The 27600-nt window shown below is 46.0% G+C and overlaps 1 protein-coding gene and 1 long non-coding RNA gene across 5 annotated transcripts in view; one reads left to right on the forward strand and one right to left on the reverse strand.

Annotated features, from left to right (window-relative positions):
• Positions 1-23606, forward strand: ZDHHC22 (zinc finger DHHC-type palmitoyltransferase 22). 4 transcript variants are annotated; one of them, XM_053284894.1, is made up of 3 exons: positions 1-329; positions 1651-2232; positions 20161-23606. In XM_053284894.1, exons 2-3 carry the CDS (start codon positions 1668-1670, stop codon positions 20424-20426), a joined length of 831 nt encoding a protein of 276 aa, XP_053140869.1. In that variant the 5' UTR covers positions 1-329; positions 1651-1667; the 3' UTR covers positions 20427-23606. The 4 variants fall into 4 exon arrangements, with proteins under 4 accessions (XP_053140869.1, XP_053140873.1, XP_053140871.1 ...); XM_053284898.1 differs by having other exon boundaries at positions 19805-20303; XM_053284896.1 differs by lacking the exon at positions 1-329 and adding an exon at positions 356-664.
• LOC128340118 (uncharacterized) overlaps positions 15205-27600 on the reverse strand; it is a 14940-nt gene continuing 2544 nt past the window's right edge. The window contains exons 2-3 of the long non-coding RNA XR_008313476.1: positions 17236-17316; positions 15205-16398 (exon numbers count right to left, since the gene is read on the reverse strand). This is a non-coding gene — a long non-coding RNA (uncharacterized LOC128340118). The remainder of the gene's footprint in view (positions 16399-17235; positions 17317-27600) is intronic.

Consider the following 27600-nt stretch of genomic DNA (forward strand, 5'->3'; position numbering starts at 1 on the left):
TTTACGCCTCCGCTTCTCCGCTGCTCTTCGGTGGTGCTGAAGGGACAGCTCCCTGCGGCGCTCCCCAAGCGTCTCCCCATCGGGGCGCTGAAGGGGCGGACAGCTCCCCTGTTTAGGCGAAGGCGGTTTCTGCTGGGGCTGAGGGAGGGAGGGCTCCCCACCGAGCCCTGGGTGGTAGCGGTGCCGCTCACGGAAGCTCTCTCCGCGCCTCTGCTGTTCGCGCTGCCTCTGCTGAAAAAGACAGCAGCTGGCTGGCCTGGGGCTCCGCGACGCACAGGGCTGGCCGGTGCTGGAGGGACAGCAGCTTCTCCGCCGCTCCAGGCATCCAGGTAAACAGGGTGGCGGTGGTGGGGTGAAGGCATCAAGGCGGCAAGCAAGGGGACTTCAAGGTTATTTAGTGGTCCTTGCGGGCAGACAGCGGCCAGGCGAATCTGGGCGAAGTGGCTGGGCTGAGCTGGGAAGTGGCAGGTCCCTCCCGAAGTCACCTGCACGCCGGACTAAAGCGCAGGCACAGAAAAGTTCCCAGCGGCGATCAGAGATCTTGGGAGTGGAAAGGGCAGATCGCCTTCCCAGCACACAACGCATCTCCTAAGTTTGCATCACACCGTGGGGAGGAACCGAAGAGAAGCCGGGAAGCAGCGGCTGCCGTAGAACAGACGGCTTCGTGTGTGTCTCTGTGTTTAATTCTCGCCGTTTTAAAGATGTGCCATAGACAGATTTGTTTGGGAAGAGAAAGCCAAGCGTAGATACGCTGTGCCGAGCCGGGGATGGAGGGGGCTGGGGAAGTGGGGGAGGAAGGGGGTAGACTAGAACACCCTCCATGTTTGGGTGTCTGAGCCCCAGCGCGGGGGTGAGTGGGTGGGTGTGGGAGTGAATGTTTGGCGGCTTTATTTTATAGCGTGTGTTGGCTGCACAGCGATGCCAGACACACAGAGAGAGACACACACGGTTCTGTTGCAGAGTTCTTGGCGCACCGCTGGAGCTGGCCAGCACTTTAGCAGCTGTTTCATGCGTTGCCTAATGATGTGCATGTCAGGACAACAGTCATTGAGGTAATCTGCAGATTTGTGGCTTTAAAGGCTAAATTAGAGCATTGGTTTTGATCCGTATTGCAGTGGATTAGTACCCACCCGCTCCTTTCTGTGCCACTAATAAATAACAATAACCACCATACCCCTGCATGATATAATAGGAACTCCTGAATTAGAGACCTGGGGAGCTGTCCAGCGAGCTGGGTTCCGATGCAGCCGGCAGGCAGGCAGGCAGCTCCCGAGGCCGAGAGCCGCTCCAAAGACTGCAGACCCCGGCATCTCAGTGGCAAGCCTGCCAGCCGGGTCGCCGGAGCCAGACCTATGATAGCAACATCTTCTCTGAGCAACGAGGGGGGAAGCTTCCCCTTCGAGCTGGTCTCCTCGCACACGGCTGAGCTGAGCAGGAAAGTGGGGTGGGGATTGCATTGGAGAGGGCTGAATGGAGCCGAAAGGGAGGGTGGGAGAGCGAGGAGCCGTCAGGAGGGTGTTTTCCAGGAGCAGACTGGGGCGGGCGAGAGGGTGGGGGCGGGGGGGGATGGGGAATCCTTATGTGTACAACGGCAGGGGCCCGTGTCGGCTCGGCTGGTGATGCTTCTTCTCTTCTTGCTCTCCCCTGCAGGAATGTAATAATCCACAATGCTAGTTCTCAGGTTTCTCAATGTTGTTGCTCCAGCCTACTTCCTCTGCATCTCCTTAGTGACCTTCGTCCTGCAGCTCTTTCTCTTCATCCCCAGCATGTTTAAAGACCCTCCTGCCACCCCGCTCTTCTCCTCCGCTCTGCTGCGTGGGGCCCTCTTCCTCTTCCTCTCAGCTAACGCTCTGGGCAACTACATCCTTGTGATCCAGAACTCCCCAGAGGATCTGGGCAAGAGCCTGAACTTGGGCGGAGGAACCAAAGCGGTGGAGGACTGGCCGGACAGAAGCAGGTCCCCGGGCCCCTCGGCCTCGCCTGGCACCCACTTCTGTAGACTGTGTGCCAGAGTCACCCACAGGCATGACCACCACTGTTTCTTCACAGGGAACTGCATTGGCAGCAGGAACATGCGGAACTTCATTATGTTCTGTCTGTACACCTCCTTGGCTTGCCTCGATTCCCTGGTGGCCGGGGTGGCTTACATTTCGGCAGTCCTCTCCACCTCCTTTGCCAGCCCACTGGCTTTCCTTACTCTCCTGCCTCACTCCATCAGCCAGTTCTTCTCAGGTCAGTATCCTCTCTCTAAACGAAAGAACTGCTTCATTCCTTCCCTTCTGCCTCCTTTAGCTCTCAAATCCCTCTCTTTAGTTTTCCCTTGTTCATTAGTGCTTCTCTTTCAACCAGTATTGCTGAGGCTAGGGGAGGGGAAGAGGAATCCACAAATTTTGACTTAGCTCAGTAGGCAGCCAATATTTGTGATCACCACCAATCCCCTCTCTCTCCTCAGATCCTTTTCTGGCAAACAGGCAGAGGGCTTAGGAGAGAAGCTGGTCTTCTGTCATTTGCACAGGGATATGGAGGTTGTAAGACTCCATGGAGGTCCTCACCTACTGCTCAGAAAGGCTTCCTGCTGTTTCTTACCTTCTCAAAAATGGCAGTGGAAACAAGACCTCTAATGAGGAGATCTGTGTGGTTCTGGAGTCAGTCACCACTTGTGAGCTGACAAGTGGATTTGTATATGTCTGGTGGGGAACCGTGTGTAGGTATGTGGACTAGCCTCCTATGTTTCCTTCAGGGCTTGCATTACAGAGGGTCCAAGGGGGTCTGGTCCTCACAATTTGTGATGCCCCCTTAATTACTATTTTTAGAAGGCTACGGGGATCTTAATTTAACTACAGTTGGGGTGGGTGGGTTAGGGAGTGGGATTTGTAGATCTCATTAAGGGTCACCCTACCTTACCCCTATAATCCAGGCACTGAGGTCTTATTTAAATGGCCAGACCTGCTCCATGTTTGGATTGAGCAATCTCAAATCAGGGTGCTGAACAAAGGCCATCTTGAAACGGAGGTTAAGACCTACTCCGAGTTACAGCCAGTGCTGCCAATTTATAATTTATTAGGTTCTAAGAAAAGCACCCAGCAGTTCCTGAGGGTGAGTCAATGAGAACCAGCCCAAGGCTATTGTTTGCACAGAAGATTTAGTGCACACTGAAAGATGGCAGGAGAGTTTCACCCTTGTATTAGGCTACAGAGAGGTTGGCGAAATGGCATGCAAAGAAGTTTTATTCCTTACAGGGAGATTTCCACATTAACATCTTCTTTAGCCATCACCTGGACTTTTGTCCTTATACATCATGCTTCTTACTGTGGCAAGTTAAGAACTAAATACATATAAAATCACTATTGCAAAACAATACTTGTAAACTTCATATAATGCTCCCTAGCGGAGCAGAATGAATGTGGTTCACCCAAGTACGCAATGCTTGCAAGTCTGAAAGAAATCCAAATGCTGACCTTTCTGGCCAAGCTCAAATTGGCCTTATCTTCATGCTGTTTTTGTTTTGTTTTGTTTTCGCTCCCTGCCTTTCCTTCCCCCATACAACTCTGCCTGCGCCTGGTTTCTGGTTTCTTCTCACCATGTTTTCAAATACCTCCCACCACCACTACCCTCTCTGTGTCAAATTTCAAGAATCAAACAAAAGACAAGTTGAAAAGAGAGAACGAGCACACACACACACACACACACACACACACACACACACACACACACGTTCAGTCCTGAAAGTGATGGCATGAAATGAGATTTTCTCACCCAACAGGCTTGCTATCTGAATGTATTGTGTTTTCATAGTTTATTGACGAAGGCTTACAAGGAAGCTTTAATACTCTTTACTGCTGTGTTGTACAACCAAGGAAAGATTGGCTAAAGGTCATGGAGCATCTATTGGCATCTAGATGCACGGGCTTGTTGAGTTGTGTCTGTTTTCATGACAATCCTTTATTGCTTATAATGACTGAGGCCAAATGACCCGAGCTTGGCCTTCAGATAACAGGATGAATTTGCAGGCTGATAATGCACACAGTCATCAATTTACTTGGACAGCTATCTAAAGACAGCCCTGTAATATTTGTTTTAGGGTGGTTCATTCCTCTAAGGAGAGTGTTTTGTTTTGTTTTTAAATGTTGTATCAAGCCAAAAGCTTTCCAGGTTCGTGCTGATTTTCAAACTCTGCTCAGTGTTACAAAACAGGGGAAGAGAAAAGATCATTCCATCAGAGACCTTAGCAGTGCTCCATCAGGGATCTTAGCAGCCCCTAAAATTATGGAACTGGGCTGATCAGAATCTGAATTAATGATCCATCAGCCCTTCCACATGCAAGACCTTGATCATGAAAATAGGGTCTCTGCAAGTGGTCATAGTTCTGCCCCATATTAGTCCTGATATCTTGAGAGTAATTAATTCAGATTCTGATCAGCCTAGCTGCATAATTTTAGGGGCTGTTTTCATTTAAGGCATTGGTGTATTACCTCCAAGGACCTAGTTATATTTAGAGCATGAATAGTAAAGAAATAAGAATTCTGCCATGGACCACCATATTCTCTTTCCCCCTTGGAACCTTTCCCCATGTATTTTGGGCTGGGAATGTACTGAAGAAGAGGGAAATTGACACACACACACACACCCATTTTACCGTGGTGCATCCATGAGCCCACTTGAACTAGATATGACCAGAGGTGTTATGGCTTAGGAAGCCTGGAGTGGATTTCAAAGATGAATTTGTTTGCAAAAACATCATCATGATGACTCAGCATCTCTACCACATTCAGGTTACAAACAATGCCATTATTCTCATGAGATTACCTTATGTCCATCTGGAAGAAAAGTAAATCCAGGGGCTAAAATGTGGGTGAATGGAGAAGCCTATCATACACCCACCTGGTGCAAACTTGGTTCCGAATGAATAATGAAAATTTAAAAATCAGCTGTTTATTTGCTTGAGAAGGAGATTAAGAAACCATATGTATTTTTAAGTCTGTGACTTAGGGGAGATTTATACTTGGAAAAGGAATCAAAGGAAACAGCTTTTCCCTGTTGGCAAATGTTAGAAACATGACCCCAAATAAAGCTTGTAGCTTTTTTCTGGGGAAATGTCTGTATATATCTCCCACCAGAAACAGAGCACTGAAAGGGGACAGCACAAGCTTCCAATTAATTTTTGTCTCCAGACTTCCTATCCAGTCTTGCAACTCCATCTCACAGCATAGAAATGAGAAGATGCCTATTCCTTGCTTTCCTGGTTTGTCTTTTGCCATTTAATGTTCATGATGGCTACTGAAACTAATGGGAACTGACAAGGATGGAAGGATGACACTGCATTTAGAAAGCAATGTTGAACGGATCTCCTTAATGTCTTTTTCAAGTCTACAGGAGACTCCTGGAAAAAAAACAGCTGCTACCTTCTCCTCCTGCTATAACAAGCTGACATGGAATTTACTACCACAGAATGTGGTTGAAGAGCTTTTTCTTCCTCTCTCATAACACTGGAACTCAGGGTCTCTTGAAGAAATATATGGGCAGTATATTTAGGACAGATAAAATACAGGACTCCTTCACACAATATATAAGAAGGAGAAATTCCTGCCTGTAACCTTGAAGAACTCCTGTCAGCCAGAGACACTCTTAGCCCTGGATTTTGGGGCCCAAGTCCAGGGCCTCCACAGCCCTTGGAGGCCCCCAAATCTTCATTAATCTGTCCCAGGTGATGTGGTTGCCCGGCGGAGTATGCTGCTGCTGCTTAATTTGCAGGGGAGAGGGCCTTTAGGTCCAGGCTCCAAAATTACCTAGGTGCTCCTCTGCTGCCATTGAGTGTAGACAATACTGAGCTAGATGGACCAATGGTCTGACAGTATAAGGCTGAAATGGGCTGAAATGTATTAAACCGGATGCCTAAAGATTTGACAGCCATTAGCTAAATAAGGGGTTCTCAGACTTGGGCTCCCAGATGCTCTTGGACTACAACACCCATCACAGGAACACAGGAAGTGGCCTTATACTGAGTCAGACCATTGGTCCATCTAGCTCAGTATTGTCTACACTCACTGGCAGCAGTTCTTCAAGGTTACAGGCAGGAATCTCTCTCTGCTCTACTCACTCCTGAACCTCTCTTCCACTGAGCAATGGCCCCATCCCTATGGGGTACAGCACTCACATGTTGTCTCTCATCCAAATTCATACCAAGGCAGACCCTGCTCAGCAAAGGGGACAATTCATGCTCATTACCACAAGGCCAGCTCTCCTTCTAGCTTCAATGGTCAAAGGTTGTATTGGGTCCCCATACATTGTCCAACTGTGTATGGTGAGCCAAGTTCAAGAACCCCTGGCTTAAATTATTTTTAAACATTGATTGGATAAATTCATGGAGGATATGTCCAGTGGAATTAGCCATGCTAGTTATAATAAATAAAATATAATAAATAAATGCATAGTTAAAATGGAAGAAATATCCAGAGGCCACATCTCTGAATACCATATGTAGAGGAAAAACAATATGTCCTCCCTGTAGACTTCTCAGAGGCTGTTTGCTGTTGGAAATAGATGCTGGATATGATGGGTTCTTGGTTCAGTCCAGCAGGGTTCCTCTTATGTCATGCTAATATTCCATTCAAGCCAGTCTAGGAGCTGATATGGATTTGGGGTACAGTTCTGAAGCAGCTGCTCTATCTATAGCATTGTAAGTAGATAATGGGAACTGTAGGACACATTGAGAACCAGTGTGGTGTGTAGTGATAAGAGTGAGCCACTGTGTGAAACAGGACGCTGGACTAGATGGGCCATGGGCCTGATCCAGCAAGGCTGTTCTTAGGATCTTAGTCTTGGGCTATGGCTATGCAACTCAGTAGATGTGGTCCTTTCACAAGGCAAGGTGAGGCAGTTGCCTCGGGTGGCAGATTATTGGGGGACCAGTAGGGCAGCAAGAGGCACTCTGCTGCCACCATTGGAGTGGCTCTTTGGGACCAATCTGATCCTTGCAAACTTTCCAAGGAATGGCTTTCCTCACACTCCTTGCAAAACTTGCAAGAAACGCAAAGAGAAAAGAGGGGGTTGCTAGCAAGCTTCGTTGCTGTTAGCTGAGAAGCTCCGTTAGGTTGGTTTCTCACAGCCCCTGGTGGCGCAGTGGTAAAACTGCCACCCTGTAACCAGAAAGTTACAAGTTCGATCCTGACCAGGGGCTCAAGGTTGACTCAGCCTTCCATCCTTCCGAGGTCGGTAAAATGAGTACCCAGAATGTTGGGGGGCAATATGCTAAATCATTGTAAACCGCTTAGAAAGCTTCGGCTATAGAGCGGTATATAAATGTAAGTGCTATTGCTCCGTTAGGTTGGTTTCTCACTGCACCAGTGCATCCTTGCTCTGAATGTCAGCCAACAACAACAACAACAACTTCTTGTAGTTAGACTTCTAGAAGAAGAAAAACCTTGCTGGCATTCTCTGTGGAGACAAGAGGGGATGGAACTGGTTATTATTTGCTTCGTATTATTCCCTCCATTGGCTCTTATAGACAGAAACTTGGATGAGAATAACTCTGACCTTTCCTACCAACATCCTCTTGGCAATATCCTCTTCAGGTTGAAATAGTAACATCACAAAAGGTCTTTTAGAAAACCCTGAAGGAATTATCAGAGCTAGCTTTGATAGTTATATAAGTACCACGATGAACATCATAGAACACTCTTTAAAGGGCAGCCAGCAGGGTATATCCAACCCCTATTATCTCAATCTGCTTTATCCAAAAATCTCCGGATTAATCTGAGTTTTGGACATGTTTTCTGGGTAGCCCTTTAGCAGCATAACTTCATGTACAGTAAAGGCATTCCTGTTTATCACAATGCCTCATTATCCAGTGACTTGGGATCATTCTCCAGTTATTAGGACAAATGAGTTTGTGCCCCAGATCCATGAGTGATTGAAATGGTATCTATCCACATCAGCTATGATGGTGATTCAGTATTTTCCTCTGCGTAGATTACATTATCACCCCAGCCATCAGTTCCGTTTTTACTACTGGAAAAGTCCACCCGGTGAGGGATGCTGTTATACTGTATTAATATGAACGATGTGAAACTTGTTGAGATAGGAACATAGGATGCTGCCATATACTGAGTCAGACCATTGGTCTATCTAGCTCAGTATTGTCTTCACAGACTGGCAGCGGCTTCTCCAAGGTTGCAGGCAAGAATCTCTCTCAGCCCTATCTTGGAGAAGCCAGGGAGGGAACTTGGAACCTTCTGCTCTTCCCAGAGCGGCTCCATCCCCTAAGAGGAATATCTTGCAGTGCTCACACTTCTAGTTTCCCATTCAGATGCAACCAGGGCAGACCCTGCTTAGCTAAGGGGACAAGTGTTCTAAATATATAGCTAAATGACTTAATTGCCTTTAGTTCTGATTCAGAACAGGTTTCTATTTATTTCTTTTTTACATTTCTATCTCACTCTAAGGTGGGAATTTGAACTTGAGTCTCCTCACCAGCACCCTGACCACTATGCCACCCTAGCTTTTTATGTAATCTTCTTGTGCTAGCTAGCACAATTTTGCTTGTTACATCATTCAGATGTTAGTCACCTTGCTTGAGGGAGAATTCAGTCCCAGCAGTAAAGCTGAACATTCATCCAACCCAGGTTACCAGTGACCCACTGGGTGCTGTGTTAAGGAGAGGGGCTGAAGATTCTCCAAAGACTCCCAAGGATGTCACAGCATTATTAGTTAATTTTTATGTATTTATTTTGCGTATTTCATCCAGAAACAAACTGAAAGCCAACAGATCTCTAGGGCAGAGATCTAACAATTAATGTTCTTCAGTAGTCTAGTAATTAATGTATGACAGCGCTCCAGCCTCGAGGTGGACCGTCATTATTTATTTGCAAAGCTCTTATACTCACACAGAGAGACAGACAATTTATATAATGAACAGCTAAGTCCGGTTCCATGCTGTAGCTGATGTGGCACCCTTGTGATCTAGGAGTATCCAAGACTGCAACTTTCTTGAAACTAAGTGGGGATGGACCAATGCCGGCCTGGAGATAAATATCACCATGGGCAAGGGTTATAGAGTGGAGAGCTGGTCTTGTGGTAATAAGCATGACTTGTGCCCCTAGCTAAGCAGGGTCCACCCTGGTTGCACTTGAATAGGAGACCACATGTGAGCACTATAAGATATTCCCCTCAGGGGATGGAGCCACTCTGGGAAGAGCAGAAGGTTTCAAGTTCCCTCTATGGCTTCTCCAAGATAGGGCTGAGAGAGATGCCTGCCTGCAAGCTTGGAGAAGCCACTGCCAGTCTGTGAAGATGATACTGAGCTAGATGGAACTATGACCTGACTCCGTATACAGCCAGCTTCCTACGTCCCTATGTTCCCATGAGTGCTTTACACACACACACACACACACACACACACACACACACAGAGAGAGAGAGAGAGAGAGAGAGAGAGAGAGAGAGAGAGAGAGAGAGAGAGAGAGAGAGAGAGAGAGCAAATGGTTCACACAACAGACAGCAAACCACCAAGATCAACCTGGTGACCCTTTCAAATAGGTTCAGCTTGCCCACCCCTAAGGCCAGCCAGTAACACTGGGAGTCTCATGTCAGTTGCTGCTCTGAACTTCTAAGAGGAAGAGCAAGACCTAAATGAAATAAACCCATGTTGTGCCTTCCAAAATCCCTTCCCTTTTTTTTTTTTTGGATGGAGCTGCTTCACAGCCAGTGAGATACTGCCTTCAGGGCTGTAGGTGAATGCCCCACCAACTGCCCCCCCTCTTCCATCCCCTACAACATTGACCTTGGGAGCCCCGAGCCCAGTCCTGTGCACAGAAATCCACCTACTGCATTGCAGGACATAGGACCAGGCTGACCAGAAGTTAACATGGATAATGCTACCACAGTTAAGTTTAAATGCCTCTTAAGATGTCGGAACAGGGGCTGATATATGGAGCAGAGACGCCCAGCTGCAGCAAGAGAGCAGCCTAACAGAACTTCCCAACTAAATGCAACAGTGCAGTGGAGTAGCACCAAATGGACATCCTTCCCTTCCCCAGGAAGACCTCTGTGCCACCCCAAAAATATCCCTGAGGGGTATAAAGCCCTTATGGACATATATTTGGGTGGAACAGAGGGCTTCCTGGGAAAGGGAGGACATCAAACATTGCCCCTTCCTTGCTCTGGATGGAGAGAAAGGAAAAAAGACCTATTGGGCAGCTGGCGCTGCTTGAAATAACCAACAGAGAGTTAGCCCGGGCTCTTGGCAGCCCAGGCGTGGGAGGGGGGAATTCATTCTGGGCTCCTCTGGAGCCTGAGCCACGGGGCTTCGGTGGCCATTTTCATTGGTGGCCCGGGTTTCTTTGAACCCATTCACACAATGGTGGTTACACCCCTGTAAGAACAGCCCTGCTGGATCAGGCCCAAGGCCTATCTAGTCCAGCGTCCTGTTTCACACAGTGGCCCACCAGATACCTCTGGGAGACCGACAGTCTTGAGATGAAGGCATGCTCCCTTGCCTGCTATTGCTCCCCTGCAACTGGTTTTTAAAGGCATCTTGCCTCTGAGGCTGGAAGTGGCCTATAGCCCTCAGACTAGTACCCATTGATAGATTTGTCCTCCATGAATGTATCTAAGTCCTTCTTGAAGCCATCCAGGCTACTGGCTGTCACCACAACTTATCTCAGAGAATTCCAGAGGTTAATTATGTGTTGTGTGAAAAAGTACTTCTTTTTGTCATTCCTAAATTTCTTGGCAATCAGTTTCATGGGATGATCCCAAATTCTAGTGTTGTGAGAGAGGCAGAAAAAAATTATCTCTCTCCACTCTGTGCATAATTTTATAGACCTCTATCATGTCATCCCTCAGTCATCTTTTTTCTAAACTAAAAAGCCCCAGTTATTGTAGTCTTGCCTCATAAGGAAGGTGCTCCAGGCCCCTGATCATCTTGGTTGCCCTCTTCTGGACCGTCTCCAGTTCTATTACATCCTTTTTGAGGTCTGGTGACCAGAACTGTATCCAGTACTCCAATGTGACAGCACCATAGATTTGCAAGAATGAATTGTCTCCTTTGCTAAGCAGGATCCACCCTGGTTTGCATCTGAATGGGAGACTACATGTGAGTGCTGTAAGATATTTCCCTTAGGAATGGGGCCACTCTGGGAAGAGCACCTGCATGCTTGCACAAAAGGTTCCTTCCCAGGCATCTCCAAGTTAGGGCTGAGAGAGACTCCTGCCTGCAACCTTAGAGAAGCCGCTGCTAGTCTGTGCAGACAATATTGAGCTAGATGGACCAATGGTCTGGTAGAAGGCAGCTTCCTATGCTCAATATGATATTAGCATTTTTACTTCCAATCCCCTTCCTAATGATTTCAAGCATGGAATTGGCCTTTTTCAAAGCTGACACACATTGAATCAACACTTTCAATGAGCTGTCCACCACAACCCCAAGATCTCTCTCCTAGTCAGTCACTGACAGCTCAGATCCCAAAAGCGTATATGTGGTTGGGTGTTTTTGCCCCAATATGCATAACATTTTACACTTGCTTACCTTGAGCCACATTTGCCATTTTGTTGTCCACATCCTCAGTTTGGAGAGATCCCTTTGGAGCTCCTCACAGAGTTTTGTTTTGGGATTTGCTACCCTAAATAGTTTGGTCTCATCTGCAAATTTGGTCACCTCGATGCTTACCCTCACTTCTAGATCATTTATAAATAAATTGAAAAGCACTGGTCCTAGTACAGATCCCTGGGTGACCCCACTTCTTACTTCCCTCCATTGAGAGAAATATCCATTTATACCTACCCTCTGTTTCCTGTCCTTCAACCAGTTACCAATCCACAATTGAACCTGTCCCCTTATCCCATGACTGCTATGTTTTCTCAAGGGTTGTTGATGAGGAACTTTGTTGAAAGCTTTTTGAAAGTCCAAATATACTATGTCAACTGGATCACTCTCAAAGAACTCCAGAAGACTGGTGAAGCAAGATTTACCTTTGCAGAAGCCATGCTGGTTCTGCTTCAGCAGGGCCAGTTAGTTAGTTAGTTAGTTAGTTATTGATTTGATTTGATTTCTATACCGCCCTTCCAAAAATGGCTCAGGGCGGTTTACACAGAGAAATAATAAATAAATAAGATGGATCCCTGTCCCCAAAGGGCTCACAATCTAAAAAGAAACATAAGATAGACACCAGCAACAGTCACTGGAGGTACTATGCTGGGGGTGGATGAGGCCAGTTACTCTCCCCCTGCTCAATAAAGAGAAACACCACGTTTCTTTGGTGCCTCTTTGCCAAGTTAGCAGGGATTCTATAGGCTTAACAATTTTATCCTTAAGAATGCCTTCCATCAATTTGCCTGGAACAGACATTAAGCTAACCAGCCTGTAATTTCCCGAATCCCCATTGGATCCCTTTTTGAAAATCAGTGTTACATTGGCTACTTTCCAGTCCTCTGGTACAAAGCCTGATTGTAGGGACAAGTTACATATTTTTGCTTAGAGATCAGCAATTTCACATTTGAGTTCCTTCTGAACTCTTGGGTGGATGCCATCTGGCCCTGGTGATTTTTAGTTTTTCAAGACAGTTTAGAACAAACTTTTTCATCACCTCAAATTGGCCCAGTTTTTCAGCCTCCAAGCCTGAGAAGCAATGTCCAAAGCAGATATATGGTCAATATCCTCTACTATGAAGACAGATGCAAATAACATATTCGGCTTCTCCACAATCTCCTTATCCTCAATCCCTCCCCCTACCTCATCATCTAAGGGTCCAACTGCCTCCCTGGCAGGTTTTCTGCTTTTGATGTATTTATTGTTATTCCCCTTGATGCTTTTAGCAAAATATTCCTCATACTCTATTTTCACATCCCTTATTGTCTCCTTGCATTTCTTTTGCCAGAGTTTGTGTTTCCTTCTGTTCTCTTCATTTGGGCAGGTCTTCCAATTTCTGAAGGAAGTCTTCTTCCCCTTTATAGCTTCTTTGACTTTACTTGTTAGCCATGCTGACATCCTCCTGAACTTGGTGGTACCTTTCCTCCTTTTTGGTATACATTCTGACTGGGCTTCTATTATTATGTTTTTAAATAGACTCCATTCATTATGGAGTGAAGTGACTCCTGATCTTTCCTTTCCATTTTCTTTTCACCAAATTTTAGAGAAGTATCCTCTTCTGAAATTCAAAATGTCTGCATTAGATTTTCTCCTAGCAGATATGCTGAATTTGATCACAGTATGGTCACGGTTTCCTGAAGATTCCACAACACTGCGATCTCACACCAGGTCCTGTGCACCGCTCAGGATTAAGTCCTAGGTTGCCATCTCTGTTTGGTTCCATGATCAACTGTTCTAGGGCACAGTTGTTCAGTGAATCTGAATGTGAATTTAGAAATTTGGCCTCTTTGTCATTACCTGAATGTGAATTTACTCAGTCTGTATGGGTAATTGAAATCACCCATAGTTACAGCTCTGTCTCTCTTTGGTGCCTCCCTGATTTCCTTCTGCAACTCCCAGTCACTGTCAGCATTTTGATCAGGAGGGCAATAGCACATTCTTCGTAACATGTTTCCTTTCAGGCCTTGTAATATCACCCACAGAGTTTTTGTGGAGGACTCAGGTTCTCCTAGGTTTTCTAGCATGTTAGATTCTATTCCTTTTTTTAACACACAGTGTTATTCTACCCCCAATTCACCCCTCCTTGTCCTTTCTATAGAGTTTCTATCCAGGAATAACAATGTTCCACTGGTACTTACTGTTCCACCAGGTTTCCATTATGCCCACTATATCTATGTTTTCATTAGCAACCAATCATTCCAAATCACTCATCTTAGTTTGGAGGCTTCTGGTATTGGCATATAAGCTCCTATACGTTGAATCTCTTACCTGATGTGTGCTATTTTTCTTTTGACCATTTGATCTCTCTGACTAGTTAGCACATCCTTCTGCCTACTCTTTTTTCTACTTTGTCCCCTTCCAGTTTATCTGAAGCATTTATACCCTTGCACCTCAAGGAATGACATTTGCCAAACTGTATACTGTCTAGCTCCTGTCAGCTGTCCCCCAGGCATCAGTTTAAAAGCTGCTCTGTGGTCATTTTGATTTTAAGTGCCAGCATTCTGGTTCCATCTTGGTTCAAATGGAGCCCATCCCTTTTGTACAGGCTTTACAAAACTCCCCCAAATATCCAAGTGCCTAACAAATCTGAACCTCTCCTCCCAGCACTACTGTCTCATCCACGCATTGAGACCCCTCAGTTCTGCCTGTCTCGCTGGCCCTGTGTGTGGAACAGGTAACATTTCTGAGAATGCTAACTTGGGGGTCCTGGATTTCAATATGCTACCTAGCAGCCTAAATTTTGCTTCCAGGACCTCCTGATTACAGTTCCCAACATTGTTGCTGTCATGTATCACAATAGCTGGTCCTCCCCAGCACTGCCTAATAGCCTATCTAGATGCACCAGGCATGATAGTCATTGTATGGTTTACATGTAGGTCACAGACCCATCTCTCTATGCCCCTAATGACTGAATCATTCACTAGTAGAAGGCCCCCAGCCACCAGAGGAGTATCCCCTGTGTGAGAGGATATGAATTCATCATCCACAGAAGGGGTCCCTTCTAAGGGAACATTTACCTCTTCTTTGGAATTATGTGCTCCTTACCCAAAACCTTCATTTTCCATGGCAGCAGAGGAGCCATCATCCTGGGAGTTGGATGCCTCTATCATGTCCCTGAAGGTCTCCTCCACATGCCTCTCTGACTCTGAGCTTCTCCAGTCACCTTGACTTCAAGGGAACAAAATTGTTCCCTGAGAGCCAGGAGCTCCTTGCACCAAGCACACACCCACAACTTCCACCCATCAAGCAAACAGTCATACATGCAACACTCTGTGCAATACACTGGGAAGTGACCCCTCCCCTGTGGCTTTCTACCTTCATGACTGGTTTTGTTGGCTGTTTAGAGTATTTGGAGATTGTTTGTTTGAAAGTTAGGTCTTAGCTGATTTTGTCAGCTTTTCAACAGTTTAAATTTCTTTCCTGAGAATATAAAAGAGGGAATAGTACTTTCCTGGTGGGCGTAATTATTTATATAGCAGAGTATTTCAGGAGCTAACTCACTCCCATTACAGCAGAAGTTAACAGGGTCTCAGGGGCAACAGCTTGTAAATGATAAGTATGGAGATTCATGTAAGGTTAAACTAATCCACTTTATTCAGAAGTACATGATGACAGGAAAATACTTATATCTAACTGCTGGCTACATGTTGGTCAGAGAGAGATCTATAGAAGCTTGGTGCTCAGAGAGAGAGCTAGAAGCATTCTGGGAAGGAGGAGGAGAAGACTACCAGGCAGTTTCTGAGCACATTCTATCAATAGAGGGGTCATAGATGCAGAGATAGACAGGAAAGAAAAGGAGACCCCATGGGCATAGCTACAGAGGAGGCCCATGTTCACCCCTCTCTCTGGCAGCCCCTTGAAGTGAGTGAGATAATGAAGAAAATAGAGAGGAGTGGAGCTGGGGGGCCCTCAGGAGCTGGGGCTCCTGGGTTCTTTGAACCCACCTGCTCAATGTTAGCTACACCCCTGGGAGACCCTGACTATCTCTACTCCCAATGCCCCTACTAGTCATTAGAGTTACTGGTGCAAAAGGTCAATGCTATCTGGAGCTGGATCTCCAACATTACCTTCTCTTCCAGCTGGGCTCTTTGTGATTGAGAGGGGCTCCGTTCAAGCTTTCTCATACACTTCCCCACGGAACTCCATATAAAACTCCTATGATACCTGTTTGCTAATTCCTTTTCACTGAGTTCTAGTCGCTAATTTCACTGGCTGTCTCCTCTTATGTAGAGGGTAGGCTTCAAACAGAGTTACAGGCTCAACTGGAATGCGACCCCTCCAACCAGGTGTAACTCATCTCAGCCCTACCTGGCTCCTCCCACTGTCTCTCTCCAGGCAAAAGAGAAACTAAAACTGAAAGCCACACAGTCACAAAAACAAGCCCTGGCAAAAATACAAATAGAGATACACACACACACACACACACACACACACACAGAGGGACTTCTTCCTTAAAGAGATATCAACCCCTCAAAATATCCCCCTCCTTCTGTTTGTTGGTTTGAAGAAAAAAGTTTTGTTTTTTTTAAGAAAAGATCGCTACCTTCTCAAGTCTGCTCCTCGTCTTCCCAGAATAGGCTTCAAACTGATGGGACTTTCACTGATGTAGAAGTCCCAAAGACTTCTTCTGCCCCATTCATTTTAATGGATGTTCCAGATCCATGTCTCCATATTCTTATTTTTTACAATCAACATATTAATATTCCAGTTGAGTTTGAACAAGAGGATAACAATTGTCAAGGGTCCTCATTACACGTGTTCTGTTCTTATCCAGCAACAATGTGATATTTTTTCCTGTGCCACAGAATATTTCCCTAAAAGTGAAGGAGAAATGCACTTAGTTTAAAGGTCCTGGTAGAGTTTGTATTTTAAAACAGCAAGACTGGGATTCAAATTGTCTACCTGAGGCATGCCTAAGGGCTTGGGTATGTCCAATGAAATGCTTGTCTTTCTTTCTTTCTTTGAACAATAGACTCCCAGACCACATCACAAGCTCCGCCTGTTTCAAAAGTGGTTTTCCATGTAGTGTGAGAGGCTGCTGTGAGAAACACAAGCCAGAAGCCTTCCTGGGTGCATGTAACTAGTTGTACAGTTTGTTGGAGCCCAGCCTACATATAATTCTTTGCCACAATCCATCTACAGAAGAGGATACTGAAATTTTGAGCTATGTTTTGATCACTCCCAGTCATTACATAGCTCTGTTATAGTGCATTGAAGCAGTATAAAAGCACCCCCCATTCATTAGAATAGATACATAATATAATTAATGAGCCTAATATTCAGTATAAATTGAACAGAGGAATATTCCTAGATTCATTAACTGCTTGCACAGTCTTGCACTAATAGTTTGCGAAGTCTGCACATAGGGATGGGTTCTGTCCTGATTTGCACTTTATTTCATAATGTGAGTGTTAGGATCTCCCCAAAGCACTCACAATCTTCCTGTGATATCCCCTACCTCTAGCAATCCCTTGGATAAACAACATTCCTCAGCTTCTTCCATCCCCACTATTTTCTACCCTGCTTTCCCATCTTTTATCAGAGTGAGCTGGCTTTTTAAAATTAATCTGAGTGCATGGCTGCCTATTCACTGCTCGTTAATGGGAACTCGTTTCAATATTATCCTTTATTCTTCTTAAGCACACAGTCACCTGTTTGGCAGTCCCTTGCAGAAAGATGACTTTTCAAGGTCCTCTCTCATCTCTCCCCTCTTCAGTTTTTGCACTCCTCCTCTGCAAATGTAAATATATAAAAGGGATATTCAATGGCAATCTGGGCTCATTGTGTGTGTTTTTTTTTAAATAAATAAAAGCCTGCATTCATCCCCAGAGTGGAAAGAAGCTCAGTTGTTACAGCAGAAGAAAGTCTGTGTTGTTCAGTAAACAAGGTCCAGTACTCAAGTCTCAAGTCTCAGGATGCATCAGGGTCACTGCAATGTGTTCCAGCAGAGGCTCTGAAACTTGAGTCCCTAGATGTTGCTGGACTACAACTCCCATCTTCTCCAGCCACAGGCCAGTGCATGGGGTAGGAGTTGTAGTCCAACAACATCAGGCCACCCAAGTTTGAGAACCCCTGTGTTACAGATTGCACTAGGAAGAACCCTGGCAAAGGCACTACTTAGAAGAGCAGAGAATGTATGTCCATATGAAGGATCAGCAAAAGCACACGGCAGCCAAGGGTAGGCAGCAGAGGTCCATTTATTTTGGCAAATGTACCAACAGTTCAATCCTACCTGTGCCAAATGTCTCCAGACTCAACCTGGGCAGTATTATCTGGCCCTCATGCTTCTTCAATTGAATTAATATCTCAACCTCAAACTGTCAGAATTTGGCATATCAGAAAACACGGCTGAATCTCAATGAGAGGAATTAAATACAACACTGAAAGCCTCCTGCTTCCTTATGACTTCCAGCGGGACAGAGCTCTTTCCTCCAGGTTATACAATGGCACATTACTATTTCAAGTCTTCCTAGAGATTGCAGGTAAAATGTTCTGTCTCCTATCCTGCTTATTATTGCTTAAATATTAACATTGCTCAAAAAGGACAATATAGAACTGAAAAAGGTTGCAGAAGAGGGCAGCCAAGATGATCAAGGGCCTGGAGCACCTTCCTTATGAGGCAAGGCTACAGCATCTGGGGCGCTTTACTTTGGAAAAGAGGCGATGACAGGGAGTCATGATAGAGGTATATAAAATTATGCATGAAGTAGAGAGAATGGACACAGAGGAGGAAAAATTCTCCTTCTCTCAACAATAGAAGCAGGGGCCATCCCATGAAACTGATTGCCAGGACACTTAGGACAGACAAAGGAAGTACTTTTTCACCCAGCGCACAATTAATCTATTGAATCCTCTGCCACAGGATGTGGTGATGGCCACTAGCTTGGATGGCTTTAAAAGGGACATGAACAAATTCCATCTAGAAATGGCTACTAGTCTTCATGGCTATAGACCATCTCCAGTGCAGGGGAGCAACGGCAGGAGAGGGAGCATGCCTTCACCTCATGACTGTGGGCTTCCCAGGGGCATCTGGGAAGCCTCTTAGGAGGGGCCTTGGGCCTGATCCAGCAGGGCTGTTCTTATGTTCTTATCTGGTAGGCCACTGTAGGAAACAGGATGCTGGACTAGATAGGCCTTGGGCCTGATCCAGCAAGGCTGTTCTTATATCCTACATAATTTCCCAGATTCGTTCAATGATCAAGTTAGAACATAAGAACAGCCCTGCTGGATCAGGCCCAAGGCTCATCTAGTCCAGCATCCTGTTTCACACAGTGGCCCACCAGATGCCACTGGAAGCCACAGGCAAGAGTTGAGGGCATGTCCTCCCTCCTGCTGTTACTCCCCTGCAACTGGTACTCAGAGGCATCCTGCCTTTGAGGCTGGAGGTGGCCTATAGCCCTCTGACTAGTAGCCAATGATAGACCTCTCCTCCATGAAGTTATCCAAACCCTTCTTAAAGCCTGTTAATCATGCTTTGTACTACCATTCAGTTTTACCTTTGATTAAACCATTCAGTTTTAACGATCATAGCATGTATCACAGAAAGAAAGCACTGAGAAAACTAGAATGTTTAATTCTGCATTTTCCTGCCCTTCTAGTTCTATATCTGTTGAATTATAAAGTAGAGCTTGTGCAGACATTCAGGTTTACCCTCTGCTTACTGTACTGAGAGAGAGTGCTTACGTCTAACTTTAGGGAGCTGCAAACCTACTTTTAAGCAGTAGCTAAGGATAAGTCACTAACAGGGCATTCCTGTGTATATTTGCTCAAAAATAAGTACCACTGAGTTCAGTGAGTCCTACTCCCAGGCAAGCATGTAGAAAGAATTGCATCCTCAGTGTGAGTCCAAAAAATCTCTCAGCGTATTTGCTACCTTCCTCTAGAACAGGGATGGATAGGCAACGTTGGCTCTCCAGCCATTGCTGAACTACAACTCCCATCAACCCCAGCCACCATAAATTGCAGCTGGCAATTATGGGAGTTGTAGTTCAGCAGCAGCTGGAAAGCCAAGGTTGTCTACCCCTGTTCTAGAGTAGTGTGACTATCTGTGTCAACTACTCCACTGAAATGTCATGAACAGAATATCTAGAGGGATTTGATTCCTGGGGCGAGGTCCTTTAGCCTTGTAGTGCAGATTTGGGGAGCACTTCAGACAGTGGATGACATGATGAGGAACATTACTTGGCGTAGGCATTGGCTAATGTGTCCCTTTAATTTCAGTGGGACTACTCTGGGTGATTTTCTTTGCCACGTTGGTCCACGTATCTGATGAGGATGGCTGTGGGATGAACCTGGGCTGGTCAGCCTGTATAAATGACATCTCATAGTGCATGCAGGAGGCAAATAGACCTGTCTTTCCCTGGGACATTTCCTGTGCTCCTGATGGTGCACAACGACACCCATCCAGAAGTTGGGGAGAGCTGCAACACAAATGTAATGCGCACTAGCTCTTCATTTCCAGGAGTTGAAGACTTCAGTTTGGTGACTCCTAAGTAGAAGTGCACCATTGCTGCGAGAGAAGGTATAAAAATGCTCTCCTCCTCTTTTCTCCCCCTCCCTTGGCTGTGGTTCTGCAGGAGCTCTTCTTAGCTCAGAAATGTTCGTCATCCTCATGCTGTACCTCTGGCTGGGAATCGGACTTGCCTGTGCCGGCTTCTGCTGCCACCAAATGCTGCTGATCCTGCGGGGGCAGACGCGCTACCAGGTGCGGAAGGGGATGGCGGCCCGTACCCGGCCTTGGCAGAAGAACCTGCAGGAGGTCTTTGGGAAGCGGTGGCTCCTTGGACTTCTCATCCCCATGCTCAATGTAGGAAGTGACTATCACAGGCAGAAGGAGAAGTGACGCCTCCCAGCACATACATGTGCACATGCGCATCCACACATGTGTTGCAATGGACTGCAGCGCTTGGGGGGTACTTCTACTTTTTCCATCTCTAAGCCTTGCAGCCTTTCAGAGGGGAGGCCGCTAGCAAGCTAAGTGGGCTACAATGGTGTGTTTTAGCAGGAGAGAGGCCCCCCAACCATGTAGGTGAAGCTATGGAAGCCGTCTCGGGATTGCTAACCGTATAAATCAGACCCTCCTCCCTTGGGTCTCTGAATCATTCTCTTGCCCTATTTCTCCCACCCTTTCTCACCAAATTCTCTCCCACCTTGCCTTCCATACTTAACTTGCAGTAGGAGCAGCAGCAGCAGCAACAGCATCTCCCACCATCTAAAAGGCAGCTCTGTGTTGTTGTGAGTAAAGCTTCAAGCACAGCGTAGATGCCCGTGGGATTTGCCCAGTGCGTTACTTGGAGCTTTTTTTGCAGCTTTAAGTGACCCTGCTATAGAAAGAAGCCAATTTCACAAGAACAGTCTAGCGTGGTTGGGCAAACAGCACAAGGAATGAAGGCAGATGGAGTTTTGCCTGCACACTTCAGAGATGGAAAGCACTTCTCTGCCCACTTCCTTATCGCCTCCCTCCATCCCAACATGCAGGGATAGCCGTTCATAGCCTGACCATGTGGCTTGCCAGGATAGCAGATCTGCTGACTGACTGGGTTTCTTTTCCTTCTTTGCCGAATGAGGCTCGTTTTCAAGCCTCCGGCCCTGACCCTTGCCTAATCTCCCTGCTCAAAGCTCATCGGGTTCCAAGCAAGCAAGATTGCTTGAGCTGAGCACAATGATGGTCAAGGTAGAGAGAAAGCAGGCAGAGTGTGTCACAAGGTACAGTCGCGCAGGGCACCTGGGAGTGCGCAAACAGAGGAGCACACAGCACAGATGCACATGTGAGAGAGGAGAGCTGTGAGAAGAGCGGGGTTGTGAGGGCGAAAGGCTTCATCTGAGAGGCAGACAGAGCACTGTGTGAGGCTGGAGACAGAAGGCAGGGTTTCCTGCCCCTCGTGTCTCTGCAATCTTCCCTAGGTGGGGGCAGCAGAGCTCAGTTTTAGATCAGCTGCTCTGCATGCAGATGGTCCCAGCTTCAATCTCTAGCATCACCAAGTAGGGCTGGAAAAGACCCCTGCCTGAAATCCTGGAGAGCTGCTGCCAGTCAGTGTCCAGGCCTGCTCAACTTTTGGCCCTCCGGCCATTTTTGAATTACAACTCCCATAACCCCCTGGTGTTGTGGCCAATAGCCAGGGATTGTGGGAGTTGTAGGCCAATATCTGCAGGAGGGCTGAAGTTGAGCAGCCCTGGTGTAGACAAGACTGAACTGGATGGACCAGTGGGCCACCTCAGTACAAGGCAGTGGAACATTAGGCAGTATATGTTCCCTTTTGCTTCTGGTGAACAGGTTTTGTAACTCTGCAAACTCTCCTTGACCAGAGACAGCAGTGAGACAAAAGAAATGTATGCATACACCAAAGGCAACCATGCCTGTATCACGCGTTCCACTCTCCAGCCTGAGAGAAGATCAGCCAGAGAGCATATGAGGCATAATTTTGTGTGTGTCAGAGAGCAAGCTGGTGAGATAGTGAACTGAACTGTTGAGGGGAGGCGGTAGGCAGCAGTCCTTGAATGTAGGCCCTCCGATTAGCACTTTGCAATGAATTACTCTTTCATGATTAATAGGGTGGAGAGTTCAGACCCTGTAATGGAAGATAAGAGGCATTTCAAGGGCCAGAATTCTTCAGGCTCATTTTATAAAATGTTCTGTTTTTAATGCTGCCCCACAAATCAAGTTAGGAACATAGAAAGCTGCCATATACTGAGTCAGACCATTGGTCTATCTAGCTTGGTATTGTCTTCACAGACTGGCAGCGGCGTCTCCAAGGCTGCAGGCAGGAATCTCTCTCAGCCCTATCTTGGAGATGCTGCCAGGGAGGGAACTTGAAACCTTCTGCTCTTCCCAGAGGGGAATATCTTATAGTGCTCACACTTCTAGTCTCCCTTTTATATGCAACCAGGGCAGACCCTGCTTAGCTAAGGGGACAAGTCATGCTTGCTACCATAAGACCAGCTCTCCTCCACAGGAGGAGAGTTCTGATTCCTTTCCCTATATATCTTTACCTTAAGTACGGACTCTTAGGATATACCCACCAGTGTAAGCCTTGAATGATACTTTCAGCAATGTATTCAACTCCATAAAGGGAGTTAACAGGGTTAGTCAGGGATTAAGCAGGCTAGTGGATTAGCTAACACATACCTTGTCACATACTCCCCTTGTTCTCTGTGCCAGGACCCTATAGTGATAGGTGCCTCCTCCTCTTCCTCCTGTTTGTTTGTTTGTTTGTTTGTTTGTTAATTATTAAAACCTGTCGCCCTGATACAATTAAATGTGCTTTATGGGACTTTGCACAAACTCAGCATCCATCACATTTTCAAAATTCAGAAGCACATATCTGAGATTCAAAATCCATTTTTGGAGGTGGGGTTGGGAACATACAGCAGCAAAATTCAAGCCTAAGTAGATGTGCAAACATAGCAAATGCTGAAATCTCCCCCCCGCCCCCTGCCCCCTGGTGGGAAAAAAATATCAACTTTATCTGTAGGCAAAAACCAAATGTAAGAATTTGAGTTAAAAATATCCTCAAAATGCAATTTCAGCATCCTGAAAAGCTTTGCTGTTATGGAAAGAACTTTGCATGGCTGCCATATTTGATTGGTTGGCACAAGGCAAGTTCATGCTGTTTTTTTCTTGAGTCAGCTGGAGCAACCAATGTACACAGTGGGTGCTGGATTCTTTCTTTGTCCTGCATAAGTGTCTTAGGGATATGGGTCCAGGTATTGTCCAAGTTGCGTTTCTCACTTTGCAGTGGAACGTTGTCTTTGACAACCGGCTTTAGCCGCATCTTTCTCCGTCCTGCTGCTTCCTAGTTCCATGTGCACACTGGAAACACTAAATATAGCATAGGCTGAAGAAGTGCTCTGTCCATGAGCACATTTTGAAGAAATTATAAACAGGGTAGAAAGACTGTAGCACACATAGAAAATAGGCCTTCTAGCTAAGACATGCGCTTGCATGAAAACACCTTTCTTTATCTACCTATCCAATATGCTGCATTTTCACAAATAGATAACAATAAAGTGTATTGATTTTTTACATTTGTCTCTTCTGTGCTGTGATCTTTAACTCATCCTTTGGGGAATGGGAAGGGAGAACTGAGTAGTCTGGCATCCATAAATACCAAACAGGAAAAGCAGCAAAGAGTGATGTCTGTTGATGCCTTTCCTTCTGGTTCTGCAATGTCTGGTTTTTGTGCAACCATTTTACTTTTCACCTGTGACGCTGTGATCTCAGAGGAAGATACTAGCCCTTGTTGACCCCCTGCTACTGAAAACTTGCCATCCTATAGGGTGTGTATGTATGTGTGTATTTTTATCTTGTATAAGAGGAATGAGTGCACACAGACACATATGCACGCACGCACACACACACTCCTAGGGGATGTTAAATTTTCAGTAGCAAAGGGTCAACCAGGGCAAATTTGTCAAAAAGGGTCAACAGAGGGCATCTACTCCCTCACAACTGAACAACCACAATCAACCATCACAAATCAGGAATGGAGGGGGCTAAGCCCTGGCACCTTTTTTGAAAAATGTGAATCCTCTGCCACATGCCCTTACCTATCCCCCCTCCTCCTCACAATGCCTTCTCCTAACTTTTCCCTAAGGGAGTCCTCCCATTCCCTAGTAAATTCTACCAGATGGGATGATTATGGTTTAAATGGCTTGCTGGAATGCAGTGCCTCTATAGGAGAGTTTGCAATGATGTGAGCCCTATTCATGTTCTGTTCAAAGCATGTACAGTGTCAGTGTACTCACAACTCTGTATACATGTAGTTCCCTCTAACAGGGATTCCCAGATGTTGTTGACTACAACTCCCATAATCCCCAAGCAAAGGCTATTGCAGCTGGGGATTCTGGGAGTTGTAGTCAACTACATCTGGGAATCCCTGTTAAGAGGGAACACCAGAGGTGGAGCCACCGTTGAGTGAACGGGTTCAAAGAACCCGGGCTGCCAATGGGAAAAGGCCGCCGATCCCCGCCGATCCATAGGAGCCCAAAGCAAACTCCCCCCTCCCACGCCCAGGCCACTGAGAGTCTGGGCGAACTCTGTGCTAGTTATTTCAGGCAGTGCAGACTGCCCGATAGAACGCTTTCCCCTTCCTCTCCCTCTCTGGAGGGAGAGAAAGGGTAAAACGTCCTATTAGGCAGCCGACGCTGCCTGAAATGACGAGCTGAGAGCTCGTTCGGGTTCTCAGCAGCCCAGGCCACGCCCCCTTGTCATGTGCAAATATTGAAATAACAAGCGCAGAATTCACCCGGGCTCTCGTCAGCCCGGGCGTGGGAGGGGGGAGTTCGCTTTGGGCTCCTCTGGAGCCCAAGCCACACCCCCGTGCACGTGACATCACGCGCCCGGGCATATTGGAGGGGGCCGCCAAGCGGGGCTGGATGCAGGCCGCCACTCGGCTGGCTCCACGCCTGGGGAACACTAGTACAGATCTGAATACATGTAAAATTATTCACATGTTATGCTGAACACGTGTGGTTTCTATCTGAATTCTGCAGCTCAGGGGGCCTGCACCCAGGTTCACTTGCAAATTGAATGCCGGCATAGTCATTCACACAAAAACATGAATGTGCATAGGACATAATGTCTGAATAGGGCTATTGTCTCCTTTGCATTTGCAAATCCACAGCCTGGAGATCATGATATCCCATTGCAGCAGAGTGAATCAGCTCTTTGCACTGTGTTCCTGACCTTGGATGTAGTTGGAGACCCACAAGGAGGGAGGGCAAGGTCCAGGTCAAAACCTTCAGCCACACGTGGGAGAGGAATTGGTTCTCCTTAGGGATCCCTGAATTCCAGGTAGAGAGCTGGTTGCAACATCCCATTTGCATTCAAATGAGAATGGCACGGGCCAAGACATGGGGGTAATACCACATGAATATTGTGCCCACACCTGGATATTCGACTCTACCAGTGGTTTCATGTAGATGTTAAAGAGCACTGGCGACAGTATGGAGCCTTGTGGAACTCCAGACAGTAACCCTTGCTTTGCAGAGCAACAGTCTCCAAGTGACACTATGTGGAATCGTCTCAAGAGGTAGGAATGGAACCACTGTAAAACAGTGCCACCCAATCCCACCTATCCCAGGTGACCCAGAAAGATACCGGGGTGGATGGTATTGAAAGCTGCAGAGAGATCCAAAAGGATCAGCAGAGTCACATTCCCTCTGTCAATACCTAATTGGAGATCATCCATCAGGCCGACCAAGGCAGTTGCAACCCCATAGCCCACAAAACCCAGTTTGAATTTGATCTAGATAATCAGTTTTCTCCAGGACTGTCTGGAGCTGAGAGGCCACCACCCTCTCAATCTCCTTGCCCAACCATGGGAGGTTAGAGACGGGCTTATAGTTGCCTAACTCTGAAGGGTCCAATGTAGGTTTTTTCACGTATGGTCTAATAATAACCACCTTAAGACAAGGAGGCATCCTACCCTCCCCCAGAGAAGCACTTGTGATGTTTACCAGACCCTCTCCAATAATCTGATTGTTAGATAAAATAAGCCAAGTTGGGCAAGGGGAAAGAGAGCAGATGGTAGGACACAGTCCGAAACAGCTTGACTACACCCTCTGGAGTCACTGAGGATAATAATCATTTATTTTTATTCAAAAATATATACCATACTGGAACATCATGGCCATGTTCCAGCCTTTGCAATGACTATGTTCCTTTTAAAAAATTCACATAAAGTTTCCCCTTCCACACTTCTTGTCCTAGCTGAGAGGTGGATATGCAGTAGAATGTCAATGTGCCCACTGGATAGAATCTGAGACTTGTGTTCAAATCCCTCCACTGCTACGTATTTGTTATGTGGCTTTGGTCAAGTCATTCTCTCTCTCAGCATCTCCCCACTTGTAAAATGTGAACAATAACTGCCTACTTCACAGTGTTATGAATGTTGTGAAGCTGAGTGCATTTGTAAAGAACACTGAAAATTAAAAGCATTACACATAGGATAAATCATGATGGACATTTATTTGTTTGTTTGTTTGTTTGTTTATACATTCATTCATTCATTTATCCTATTTATATACTGCCTGATATGTGTATCTCTAGGCAGAGTACACAAATTTAAAACACAACAAATATAAAACATTTCTTTTTGTTTTTAAATACATTAATTTATAATTTAAATTAAATTTTAAATTAATTTCAGTTAAAAGCCTGAGAAAACAGCTATGCCTTGAGGGCTTCCTAAAAGTGATCAGAAACTGAGATGCTCTTATTTTGACAGGGAGCATATTCCAAAGCCCCAGGGCAGCCACAGAGAAGGCCCAGTCTAGACTTGACACCAAATGAGCCAGTGGCAACTCTAACTGGACCTCCACAGATTTTCTTAATAGGTAGTAGTGTTCATGACAAAGAAGGTGCTCTCTTAAGTACCCTGAATCCAAGCCATTGAGGACTTTATAGGTGATATCCAGCACTTTGCATTTTGCTTGGAAACGTATCGGCAGCCAGTGCAGTTCATTTAAAAGCAATGTTCCCTTTGGGTTGTCCCAGAGATCAATCTGGCTGCCGCATTCTGTACCAATTGTAGTTTTCAAATTTTGTACAAAGGCAGCCCCACATAGAGTGCATTACAATAGTTGAGCCTGGAGATTACCAGCATATGCACCACTGTTTTAAGGTCATGCACCTCCAGAAATGAGTATAGCTGAAGCTAATAATAAGCACTCCTGACCACTGCCTTAAACTGCTGGTTCATCTGGGCCAGTATTGTCTACATTGACTTTCTCAGTTTATAGATCTGCTCTGTAGAAATGTAAAATTTGGATGAATTTGGTTTATCTGTCCACCATGTTGTCAGCTTTATGAACAGAGGCCCACATGTGGAGTGGAGGTAGATGGGGAAGGTACTTTTTTACTTCTCTTCCTTTCCTCCAAACAGAAGAAAAAATACATCCCCAAGGGCTTTGTGATTCTCAGAGACATATTTGTGCAAGCAAAAAAGATTTTTGGAGGGATGCGAGAGAAGTGAAAATCACTTTCCCCATCCACTTCCACCCACGCTCAGTCGTGG

Source organism: Hemicordylus capensis, chromosome 1, assembly GCF_027244095.1.
Source record: "Hemicordylus capensis ecotype Gifberg chromosome 1, rHemCap1.1.pri, whole genome shotgun sequence".
In the NCBI taxonomy this organism is placed as follows: domain Eukaryota; kingdom Metazoa; phylum Chordata; class Lepidosauria; order Squamata; family Cordylidae; genus Hemicordylus; species Hemicordylus capensis.